Genomic DNA, 12,246 nt, shown 5'->3' on the forward strand with positions numbered 1-12,246 from the left:
TCACCCCTAATAAGAACTTTGTCTCAAGCGAGGGTCTCACATGAGGGATGCATTGGTCAATATATGCTTCTCCTTGTTTCCATCATGTAACAAGATCATGCCCTTTGACTTGGGTTAGGTGAGGTTGTTTCCTACAAATGGTTAGCTGCAAACACAGGCAAACGGTTCACGAAAGGGTCCCTACAAGATTAGCTAATGATCTTGAGGTCATCGGACTAGCGCTACACAACCATGTATTTTAATCAACTGAAAGAGAGAGAACTAGCGCTTGAAACTTTTAAACTAAAAGAGTTGGGACTTACTCGCTCGAATACAACTCGACATAGGCAAACTAAGGCTTGAGACCGCCATTCGACTGCAAGTTCCAAGTGGGAAGCTCAGTAACCCTTGCTTTGTTACGTGGACTTGAGAATTTAGAAGCTGGCCACAATTTTGACATGCTAGCTAGACTGTAGTTACCCACTATTAAAAAGACTAAATGCCACAAAATTATAGGCACGCTTAGCATTAATGTCTTCAGCTGTGTAGCTTCTAGTATAGAGTAACAATTGTGTTCTGACTATATAGCCCGCTCGTGTAACATAAGGGGCTTACTTTGCATGATGTCAATTTTAGTATTATGATGACATGTGACGACAGTCATGAATAACAGACTTACTTTGAATGCCAAGCAAAAGAATGTTTCTAGAGAGAGAGAGAGAGAGAGAGAGAGAGAGTAATCACTTCGTTTCAGCTAGCTGTAAAATTGCACCTGCAACATGCCATCAACTCCTGAATGCCAAGCAAAAGAAACTTTCTGGAGAGAGAGAGAGAGAGAGAGAGTGTGTGTGTGTGTGTATGTGAGGGATCACTTTGTTAAGGCTAGCTGTAGAATTGCACTGTAACATGCCATCAACTCCGATAAATGGGCACCACGAAGGGGTGTCTAGATCTAGCATTCGAGGTCAATGTTGACATACTACTGTTTCCATCCACTCCGTAAAAAATGCTCAATGGTTCATCTCTTCCCATTCCCATTCTTGCAATGACGTGCAATGACGTCATATCTATTTTCTGTTTTATTTTGGCTCAAATTAAGGACCAATTCACAACATCCCAAAAAAGCAAAAAGCAATTGACAATTCATCTAAGAGAGGGAGTGCCTTAAGATGCCAACATTAAGAAATAAATAGTGTCATAAGATAAACCCAGCATAGTGCTTTTAACCTGTGATCAGATTCGTGTGTAATCCTCAGCATCAGAAAGCACAGAACAGCAGCCATCCTTTGATGGATCGTCTGACATTTCATATAGAACTTACATCAAACCAAAATAACATAACCGACAAAGAACATTTCAAGGTCCCAGGTTATGCCAATTCGCAATTCCCATGGAAGTTTTAAGTGCTTCAAGGTCAAGATGAAGAACATTTAGCGATAACATAGCAATACTCTTACCAGAAGACTCCCCCCGAATTATGTTGGACTCTCTTATGGTACACCTTGTAGCAGTAGGTTGTTCGCCAATGCTCATCAGGGTTTGAAAGATCCAATACTCCTGACCTTTCCATCCTTCCTTCCTGCCAATAGAAAGTCTCTAAAGTAGCATTCATTGATTGCACCTTTTGACTTGAATGTGTTAGAAAGGTTCTGGCTGAGCTTGACATAATCTGGGACTCGTCCTGCAGAGGGCATTGAGGTCTTTTCTAAGATCAAGATGGCAATTGTGATTCACCAAACAGAGCTACCATGTAATTTCATCTGCCTTACACACTTTATAGTAGATGGACAAAATTGAGAAAACAGGATTCCTGTCCAATATAGAACAAAAATGTGTATAACCTGATAACGAACTTTTTAAAGCAGGAGTTACGACTAACAAATGTGCCAACAAACAAAGGAGAGAAAGCAGCTGGAGATTACCAATCAACTTGTATAGCTGGAGAATACAAATTGTCCTAATCAGCACCACTCTTTATGCTAATATTGTCCAGATCAATTTTTAAATAATCAGGCAGTTCAATATCAGCCTCTAGCTCTCCACGTAAAATGCATTGCAAAGAAACAGGCCCCTTAGTTTGGTTATTTTCTGTGAACTCTTCTTTCTTTTTCTCAACAAGTCGATTAAGAACACTGAGAGTTGTCGAGCTATGGCGTAAATAAAAGTCAGCACATAATATCCTCTGTTCATCAGCTGAGAGGTCTCCGTGCACACCCTGACGGAACAAACCATCATGAAAAATAGCTCAACTTTCAAGCTTCAGCAGATAGAAACTTAGTCCCTGAGAAACATACCATGCGGGTTATCCTATCATTGGCTGCATGTTGCATAACAATGCCAGCTGCAACAGAGACATTTAACGAATCCACCATCCCCACCATTGGAATCCTGCATCTCAAGTCTGACATTTCTAAAGCTTCCACGCTGACTCCACTGAAAAGACAAATCAGCACAAGTTCAATGAAAGGACGAAGGTTGATGATCGCACACAATTAATGTGCAGACCCATTGTATCCACCCCAAATAAGTGGAATCTCAAAATCAGAACAAGATAACATTACACTTACCTAAGCTCATTGCCAAAAACCACAGCTGTTGGTACAGTCCAGTCGATGTCAAATATTGAAACCTAGTCCAAGGAGAAGTCTTGCATCTATTACCACTCACTTCCCTTCTAAATGCCTTACAAAGAATTTAGCTCTTGTTACAATCTCAACCTTGTCTCACATCCATTCTGGTTTAAGTCCAGCAAATATAACAGAAACTTAAAGAAGATAGTTACACTTTGCCCTGTGACACTCGCTACAGCAATCCGATAGCCACGTAATCGCAACTCTTCAAGACAAACCTTTGTGGCCTCAAATAGTTCTGCATCCAACCATTTTTCTGAACCCATACTTACCTTTCTGTTTCTCTTATACCTGCAAGCATCGGCAAAAGTTAGAAATAGAAAGTCCATTGAGTAGAGGTAAGCGAACTTAAGAACAAACAACATTTTCTCATACTGTACATATAATAGCATCTTTGGTCTTTGACTAGAGATAGGGTAAGCCAATGCACTAAAGGTTCTCCCAAGATCCACCCTAAGCCCATAACAGGGTGGGTGATTTACGGGAACTCTCCTGGCCATTGGCTTGAATACGTGTTCTCCTTCATTACAGTGCTCTTCTCCCTATAATGGCATATCCATCCATACTTGTGGGTTGTTGATGTATTTGGTTTGAAGTATCCAATGAGCATATCCATCCATACTTGCAGGTGGTTGATATCGTAGGCTTGAAGTAACCAGGTGCCCTATATCAAAATTGAATCCTGACAATGTTCCAACAGATCTCAGGTTACTGTTTTCCGATTCTCCTTTGCCGTAAAACCATACTCTGTTGTTTTTATTCCATTATTATGAAAAAGGATGTGCAACTCATATGACAATTTTGAACTCGATTTGTGCCACTGGGAAGAGCCCAACAGCAGCAAAACAAACACATGAGTGTTCAATTCTGGCCTCTGAACGATTGAAAGACCCCAGCAGCCAGGAAACTCCTTCCACAAACATTATTGCTCATGGGTGTTCAATTCTAGCCTCTGAACAATTGAAAAACCCTAATAGCCAGAAAACCCCTTCCACGAACATCATTGCTCATGGGCAGTAAATTCCATCATGCAGCCATGGAGCCACCATCACCTCTAGGAAGGTCAGTGCAGCAGTAAAAATGCCGCCACAAATTTGTGGTGTGTATGTATTGGAAAGAACAAAACAAAATCCCCAAGGCCTGGTCTTGATATCAAAAGGAATGCGGGTCTTGATATCAGCAGGAATATACCCAATCACCTCTCAACCACTCTCCATGGAAGAGAGAGAGAGAGAGAGAGAGAGAGAGAGAAACGCATGGGGTTACGAAAAAAAAAAAAAAAAATGCATGGGCAGAGATTTAAAACCATCAAACTCAGCCCTAATGATGGACAAGGGGGGAATGAGTGCCAATAGGGTGAAGAACGTATGAACCTTGAAGGCCTACCTCAAGCCTCTTTGTACATTCAGAATCAACAGAAACTACTTCAATAGGACATTCAATGCTGGCCGACCTGACCAGTAACATGATCAACCTGAAACTCATCCCACCAGTCACCAGAATTCCTCTATGTAGCATGCAGATCACTACCATCAGTCAGATGCCAAGCAGAGATTACTTTAGCTAGTCAGCATCTGCCACCCACAATGTTGACCTCCAGATTCTCCCACCAGGAGATCCAAAATCTGTTATTTCTGCATCTCTTTATATGCATGAAGAATCTTCTCTATTCTGTGTGCCACCATCTTCTCCCAGCCAAGTTGACCTCCAAATGGTCTTGCCAGAAACCCCAAAATCTGCCCTATCCATGTCTTGCTATCCACTGCCCACTAGGTTGACCTCCACATGCTCTTGCTAATGCAGATGCCTAATACATAACTGTTGAGCTAAAAATGCATTAGCTTTACTTTTAACAGCCCCAAAACTTGCTTAAATTAACGAAGAAACCTAGTTTATTTTAAAGAAACGTGATCCTAGAGAGTTTCTATGTCCCATAAGAACCAACCCACTTGGGAGGGCCCAAACTTTCTATAAATACATATGCTGCCCTCCCTTCAGTCAACAATCTCGTTTTTGCATATTTCAGGTGTTTCAGCTTGCTGCCCACACCCCGTTCACGGAGGACATAGCCGTTGAAGCTGTCCATTGCTGTCTACATCAGTTGGCGCCTGATTTCCAGACATCTTCTTGCAGTTTGGTGGAGCTGATCCCAGCCAGGCGACTACTATTCCTGCACAGACCTGTTGCCGTATTGCCTGCCACGTTGTCGTGATGTTATAAGGACACAGTGTGAAAAAGTATAGAATACATTATCATCCAACTTCTTATTAATCAAGAGAGTCAATGTGATCTGAGTCATTAGTATTAGTGTGAGTTGCATGGATTATCCAAAAATACTAGATTTTTGGATAATTTTAGCCTATATTTGATATTATTTATTGTAAAAATCCGAAAAAGTTAGAAAAGCTTCTAGATTAGGATGGCATGCAAAAAGCAAGTTGCTTTTTCAGCCAGTTAGGAGATTTTTCATCAAAAAGACAGATTGACAAAATCGTGCGGGTCGCAATCGCTATAAACAGGCTGAAAACTACACACTAAACTGAAAGAAGAAAAGGGAGTGATCTAGGAGATCCGTGACCAGGCGTCTTGCTGTTTTACCCCCCTTTCGGAGCCAACGGAGCCATCAGATTTGGGTTCCGAGCAACAGAGAAAGAGCTGTAATTTTTATGCACGTTATGTTCTACGAAGAAGCTCCAAGAGATCTAATGCCTGCAGATTGCTTCTGAGTAGTGCAAAGATTCCAAGTTCTTTCAATACATATTGATTCAATTCATTGAGAAAAGACCATTTGGAGGTTTTTGTAGTGTTTATCACTTGGGTATTCTCTATCTTCTCTTCCATCTCCTATCTCTACTTCCTTCTCCTTCTGATCTCGGCAGATTCGACCTTTCGACAAAAACCCCTCCGACATTGGTAAACCCGACGTGAAAGGTCGTCAAAAGAAGGAAATACAAGATGGGAGAATCTTCGAATACATTCTCCAATGATGTTTTGCAACAGTTGGTGCAAAATATGAATATGCTTATGCACGTACAACAATAACAACAGGTGATGCAAGCTTCAGCTCAAACAAAAAGTGTTGTGATGAATGCTTTGCAAGCAGTTGAGCGTGAGGTGAAGTTATTCAATGGCAGGAATGTATCTGTATATGTACATACCTATGCTCAGAAGATGGAATTCTTTGCAGTGGCTCAATCTGCATGGAGTCGGTATTTTGTACGTGTTATTGTTCATGAACTGAAAGCACGGATTACTGAATTATACTCGCAGGATGCAGACTGGGTAGCCTTCAAGAAGACACTCAGGGAAAAATTTTACATTGAGGACACCAGTTTGATTACGCGCAAGACTTTTCAAGAGTGGGTTTTACAACCCAATAAGAGTCTTATGGCTACGAAATTGTTAAGAGAATTTGAAAGTCGATTTGAGCAATTGGATCTCGCAGAACAGCAAGCTCTTGCAAGTCAGAAAATTGAATTGTTTCTACAAGCAACTGATCCTGAGCTTCAAGAGAAGCTTGATGATTTGCTGGAGGAATCAGACTACAGAGACAGGTCTGAAAACAGAGTGGAGACATGTCAAGGAAGCTGTTACTGCGCTTGTGAAGAAGCATAGAAGAAGAGAAAGATTGCATGTCTCTAGTTTGCCCACTGTTACAGGCAAAACAGTTGAAGTATCCAATAAGCCATCCGCTTCTGTGGCTAACCCTATGGCTGTGCCTGCTATTGTTCCCTCTGTTAGGGAAGATGTCTTGGATGAATTGGTCAAAGGGATGCAGGATCTTCAATTGAAGATTGCAAAATTGGATGAAAAAGAACAAGAGGAAAGGGGACGGACAGCAGCCCCTAAACTTGGAAAAAGATGTATTTGGTGTGACAGTTTGCAACACGAGAGAAAGGATTGTGCTGCCTATCAGGAGGCCTTGGCATGACAGCTTATCTTTTGGAAAGATGGCAAGATCCATGCACAAGAAACGAGATTGCCTCTTGCTTTGAATTTTGGAAAGGGAGGTATGCAAAAGTTGTTGAAAGACTTGGCTGTCCGAAATGCTTATGCAGCAGTACATGCTTCTACTTTTGGTCTACAGTTGGATAGAATGCATGGCCAAGTGATGGTTGGTCCAAAGGCTGAAATATGGACACATGCTTTACATGCAGCTGAAAAGAGAAAGGTCACTGATAGTGAAATGTCTCATGCAGGGCAAGACATTCGTGGCATAACTGGTTGGGAATCACTGGTAGATGCATATTCAGTGTATGTATATTTAGCAAAGGTACAAAACACGGATGTACTTGTGGAAGAAAAACGAAAAAGAAATGAAGATATTGCAGGGACATCTAAAAGAATGACAAGAAGAAGTATGGATCAGCCTAAAGCTGCAAATCAGCCACCTCCCGAGCATGTTATGGAAGAGGTCAGTCAGGAGCAAAAACAAGATAACAAACAAGAGGGCAAAAAGAAGGGCAAGCAACCAGGATATAAGTTGCAATCTGACATTGAGACAGTCACAGATCTTAAGAAGGTTCTTGAAGAACGGATCTTAAACAATCGGGTGAAATTTACCTTGGGAGAGGTGCTTGGCATTGCCAAGCGAGAATTTCATGATGAGATCATTGACATAATTAAAAGGAAGGGTCAGTTTCTTGGTAATACCACTAGTGCATTACTGCAATTTGAAGAGGAAACTGGTTTGTTGGGTATTCGGGCTGAATATGAGTATAAAGTAAGTACTCGATTATCTATGCAGAATGCTACTAATCAGTGGACAGCATGTGGAAAAGAGAAAAAAGTGGCTGAAAATGCATTGTCTTGTAGCAATATACATGGTGGAGTAAGGAAAATGCAACAATATGGAGAAGAGACTCTAGGATTTATTCCTCAAAGTCACTACACAAGAAATCATTGGGCTAGAGATACCACTGAAACGGTAGTGAAAATAGGGGAACGTGAAACTCCTTGTGTTGCTTTACTTGACCATGGGTCTGAGATAAATATCATTGAGCGGAGATTGTATGAAAATGGTGCATGGTAGACACTGATCATGGTTGGTGTATGAGGGTTGCAAATCATTCTTCGGGAGAGCTTTATGCTGCATGTCCTAATGTAAAAGTGACAATTGGTGATGTACAAGAGGAGCAACACTTCTTTGTGCAAGATAATTCCTCATATGCAGTGATTTTGGGACAGCCCTATATTACAGGTGTGCGTATGGAAACAAAGGTACTTGATGATGGTTCTGCTTATACAAGAGTCAGAAGCAAGGATGGGAGAAAATCAGTCCAATTTCTTACTGTTTGTGTTTAGTGTTGTTCAAAGGGTGTACTCGCCCCTTGATGAATATTTACTATTGGTAATTCTCAGTTTACAGCAAACAGTTCATGTTGGTTTAAGCCTATGGAAGCTATGTGTAGGGCTGAACGCATATCTATGAAACGGGCTATTAAGAAACTAAGAGCATTGGGACTGTTAGCTGAAAATGATGGCATTTCAGGTATCTTTTATGGGCTGAATATTACTAACACTATGGCTGGAATTTCAGCAACTATACATGTAGAAAATGAGACTGAAAATAGAGTGTTGTCAGTATGTTCTTTGGATATGTATGATGTTATAGCATTGTTTGCTCAGCAGGAAGGATTACAATGGGTTGAAGCACTTGTGGAGACAAAGTATAAGACAGTTGACAAAAAGGTGAAACCAATTGCTTTGCCACTTCCACCAAAGAGTGAGGGTATATATGAAAAAGTGTCAAGGCAGCCAAGCTTACGAGATCCTAAAGATATAGGTCATCAGTTTACATCTGAAACATTATAGGAATTGAAAGTTGGTGTAGAAGGGTTTCTTTTACCTGCTGAGAGAGACTGTTTTATGCAGATGTTGGCTAGACATGGGAAGGCATTTGCATTTCAGCCAAGTGAAATAGGTTGTGTGGATCCAAATGTTGCATCTCCTATAGTCATATTTACTATGCCACATGTACCATGGAACTTGAGGCCTATTCCAATGCCTAAAGCTTACTTGCCAAAGCTGATGGACTTGTTAAATGAAAAGATTTGCATGAAGATCTTGGAGCCTTCTTTAGCCCCGTACTCAAATTGTTGGTTTACTGTGCCCAAAAAAAATGGGGCTTTGAGATTTATTCAAGACATACAACCGATCAATAAAGTAACCATAAGAAATGTGGATGCAAGTCCTATGGTTGATGAATTTGCAGAGGCTTTTGCAGGCAAAGCGATTTATTCTTTGGGTGATCTTTACTCGGGTTATGATTAGTTTTAGCTTGCAATTGAAAGCAGGGATATCACAGCCATGAAGACACCTTTGGGGTTAGTACGGATGTGTGCTCTCCCACAGGGTGCAACAAACTCAGTGGCACACATGACAAATGCTATAAATAGGGTACTCACGGATTTTACACCACAATTGACTATGCCCTTCTTGGATAATGTTCCAATCAAAAGGTGTGCAATGGATGAAAAGAATGAAGAGATGGATGCTCATGGATGCAGACAGTTTGTTGCAGACCATATTGTGGATTGTGAGAGGATTTGGACACTCTAGAAGAGGTGCATTTAACTCTTTCTGGACCAAAGTCTATCTTTAAAGTTGAAGAGATTTTGATTGTTGGGCATATGTGTGGGCCTTATGGGCGAAGGCCATCACCAGCAAAAATAGATGGGATTGATAGAATGCAAGATGTATGCACGAATGTATCAGAGGTGCATAGATTCTTGGGTGCATGTGTGTTCTATTTGATATGGATTCCTCACTTTGCACATGTAGCCGATGCTCTTTATCAGCTTCTAAGGAAATGTCAAAATTTTCATTGGAAAAGAAAGCATCAGAAAGCAATGAAGAAATTGAAGTAACTCTTAAAATCTGCTCCTACATTGAGAAAGGCTAACTATTCACATAAAAAGCCTATCATTATTACTGTTGATACAAGCCCAATCGGGATTGGATGGGCAATTGGGCAAGATGATGAGGAAGGGCAAAGATATGCAATACACTTTGGTGCAAAAGTGTTGATTGAACGACAGAGAAGATATCCACAGGTAAAAAGAGAATTATGAGGAATTGTGACAGCCCTTAAATGTGATAAGGAGTATTTTATGGGTGCTCATGTAATCATTGAGACTGATTGTTTACCGGTATTGGGTATGATTACTAGTTGTGCTACCCCGGACATTGCTATGCTCCAGTGGATTGCATACATCAAATCTTTGAACCCTGAATTTCAGCATATTGCAAGAAGAGATAACCCAGTGGCAGACATGTTATCTCGAGCACGCTATGAGAATGAAGATGGGATGATGGATGAGGAGGAAGAAGATGACTTTCTTATGGCTGAAAATGATGTTGCAAGAGTGAATTTAGCAATGCAAGGTGTTGCTACAGCATTAACAAAAGCTTGGACAACAAAGAGAAGACACTTTAGATGTTTTACATCTTGTGTAGAAGTGTTTTTGGAAGACAAATATGCAGGAGAGTGGCTGAGAATTGATCAATATCTCAGTACATTAACAAAGAGAGATGAATAGTCAGATGAGGAGTTTAAGAAAATCAAGAGGAAAGCGTATAGGTTTTTTTAAAAGATGGATACTTATGAAAACATGCTAAAAAGAAACAGGGTATGCCATTGCGAGTTTTGGGTGACAGAGCTTCACAAGTAAAAGTAATGCAAGAATTTCATAAAAGCTTGTGGGCTGGTCATAGAGGTGTTTGGGGTACTTTTACAAAGATCAAAGAAAGATATTGGTAGCAAGGTATGTATAAGAATGTTGCTCACTTTGTGGAAACATGTACGACATGTCAAATGTATTCAACTGTGAGACATCGGGATGGATTGCAACCCACATATCCATTGTCTCTTCATTTTAAGTGGGTGGTGGATTTGGTCACAATGCCTACAGGTCTTTGGCAAATAAGGTATCTTGTGCTTGCTCGTGAAGACTTGACTAATCAAGTGGAAGGGAGAGCTCTACGTACTAAGACGACAAATGTCGTATGTACTTTTCTCTTAGAAAAGATATTTTGTCGATATGGCTGTGTGGGAAAAATTACAGCAGATAGGGGTGAGCTAGATGCAGATGAGGCTCATGATTTCTTTGCACGGTTGGGGATAAAGCTTGCTTTAAAATCAGCCTATAACCCTGAAGGAAATGGCAAAAGTGAAAGAGGTCATCCACCGATTGTGAAGGCATTGGCAAAAGCATGTGGAGAGAAGACAAAAGAGTAACCACGATTGCTCCCTTATGCTTTGTGGGCTGACAAAACAACTCATAGTGCTATTACAAGATATATGCTTGCAGAATTGATATATGGTCAAAAACCTATCATGCCGAAAGAAGAGATGACAGACACATGGAGTGTGTTACCTTGGGAGGAGGAGTTGAATTGAGAGAAGTTGTTGGCCTTACGCATTAGACAATTGGAAAGAAAGTCAGAAGACATAGAGGCAGCAACTGCAAAGTTAAGGGCAGCAAGGATACAGAACAAGAAACGGTTTGACAAAAGACATAGACTAAGACCAAGAACCATACAAAATGGGGATGATAGCAATTTAGATAACCAACATAGTGCCATGCGTAAAGTTTCCAAAAGATGGTTTGGACCCTATGTGGTAAGACAGGTGTTTAATAATGCTACTTATACATTAAATGAGCTGGATGGGACAGCCATCAAACTTCCTGTAGCAGGAAAAGAATCAAATTATTCAAAAGGCGAGAATCTACTACCTATGAGTTACCAGAATTGAAAGAAAATAGTGGTCCTGATACAGGGGCTAGCCAGGAAGATATGAAAGATAAAGAAGTAAAGGATATAGTTGCAGAGGATGAGGAGGACTCAGAATCCGGTGACAACTAGGGTTTTGGCACATACCGGAGGATGTGCAGGTTCAGAGAGGGTGGATGTCATGATGTTATGAGGACACAATGTGAAAAAGTATGGAATATATCATCATCCGACTTCTTATTAATCAAGAGAGTCAATGTGATCTGAGTCATTAGTATTAGTGTGAGTTGCATGAATTATCCAAAAATACTAGATTTTTGGATAATTTTAGCCTATATTTGATATTATTTCTTTTAAAAATTCGAAAAAGTAGCTTCTGGATTAGGATGGCATGCAAAAAGCAAGTTGCTTTTTCAGCTAGTTAGGAGATTTTTCATAAAAAAGACAAATTGACGAAATCGCGTGGGTCGCAATCACTATAAACAGACTGAAAACTATAGACTGAACTGAAAGGAGTGATCTGGAAGATCTGTGACCAGGCGTCCTACTGTTTTACCCCCCTTTCGGAGCCAACGGAGCCATCAGATTTGGGTTCCGAGCAGCAGAGAAGGAGCTGTAATTTTTATGCACGTTTTGTTCTACAAAGAAGCTCCAAGAGATCTAATGCCTGGAGATTGCTTCTGAGTAGTGCAAAGATTCCAAGTTCTTTCAATACATATTGATTCAATTCATTGTGATTTGTTTTTGTAGTGTTTACCACTTGGGTATTCTCTATCTTCTCTTCTATCTCCTATCTCTACTTCCTTCTCCTTCTGATCCCTGGTGGATTCGACCTTTCGACAAAAACCCCTCCGACAACGTCATCTACAGCCTGTGTTTAGCAATTTTCTCTCTCCTCCAG

At 40.6% G+C, this 12,246-nt stretch overlaps 1 protein-coding gene across 2 annotated transcripts in view; it reads right to left on the reverse strand.

The window, feature by feature from the left end:
* Positions 1–1,111: 1,111 nt before the first annotated feature.
* The window catches only part of LOC148039103 (tRNA/rRNA methyltransferase (SpoU) family protein), a 50,355-nt gene continuing 39,220 nt past the window's right edge, over positions 1,112–12,246 (reverse strand). The window contains exons 3-7 of one of the 2 annotated variants that reach the window (XM_087674988.1): positions 2,762–2,900; positions 2,547–2,608; positions 2,274–2,412; positions 1,902–2,194; positions 1,523–1,660 (exon numbers count right to left, since the gene is read on the reverse strand). In XM_087674988.1, the coding sequence (XP_087531114.1) occupies positions 1,937–2,194; positions 2,274–2,412; positions 2,547–2,608; positions 2,762–2,900 (598 nt within the window). In that variant the 3' untranslated portion in view covers positions 1,523–1,660; positions 1,902–1,936. Of the gene's footprint in view, positions 1,661–1,901; positions 2,195–2,273; positions 2,413–2,546; positions 2,609–2,761; positions 2,901–12,246 lie in introns of both variants that reach the window. The other variant, XM_087674989.1, reaches the window with a different exon arrangement.

This window comes from Lygodium microphyllum, chromosome 3 (genome assembly GCF_053477565.2).
Source record: "Lygodium microphyllum isolate KBCC chromosome 3, Lygodium_microphyllum_v1.1.10, whole genome shotgun sequence".
NCBI lineage: Eukaryota > Viridiplantae > Streptophyta > Polypodiopsida > Schizaeales > Lygodiaceae > Lygodium > Lygodium microphyllum.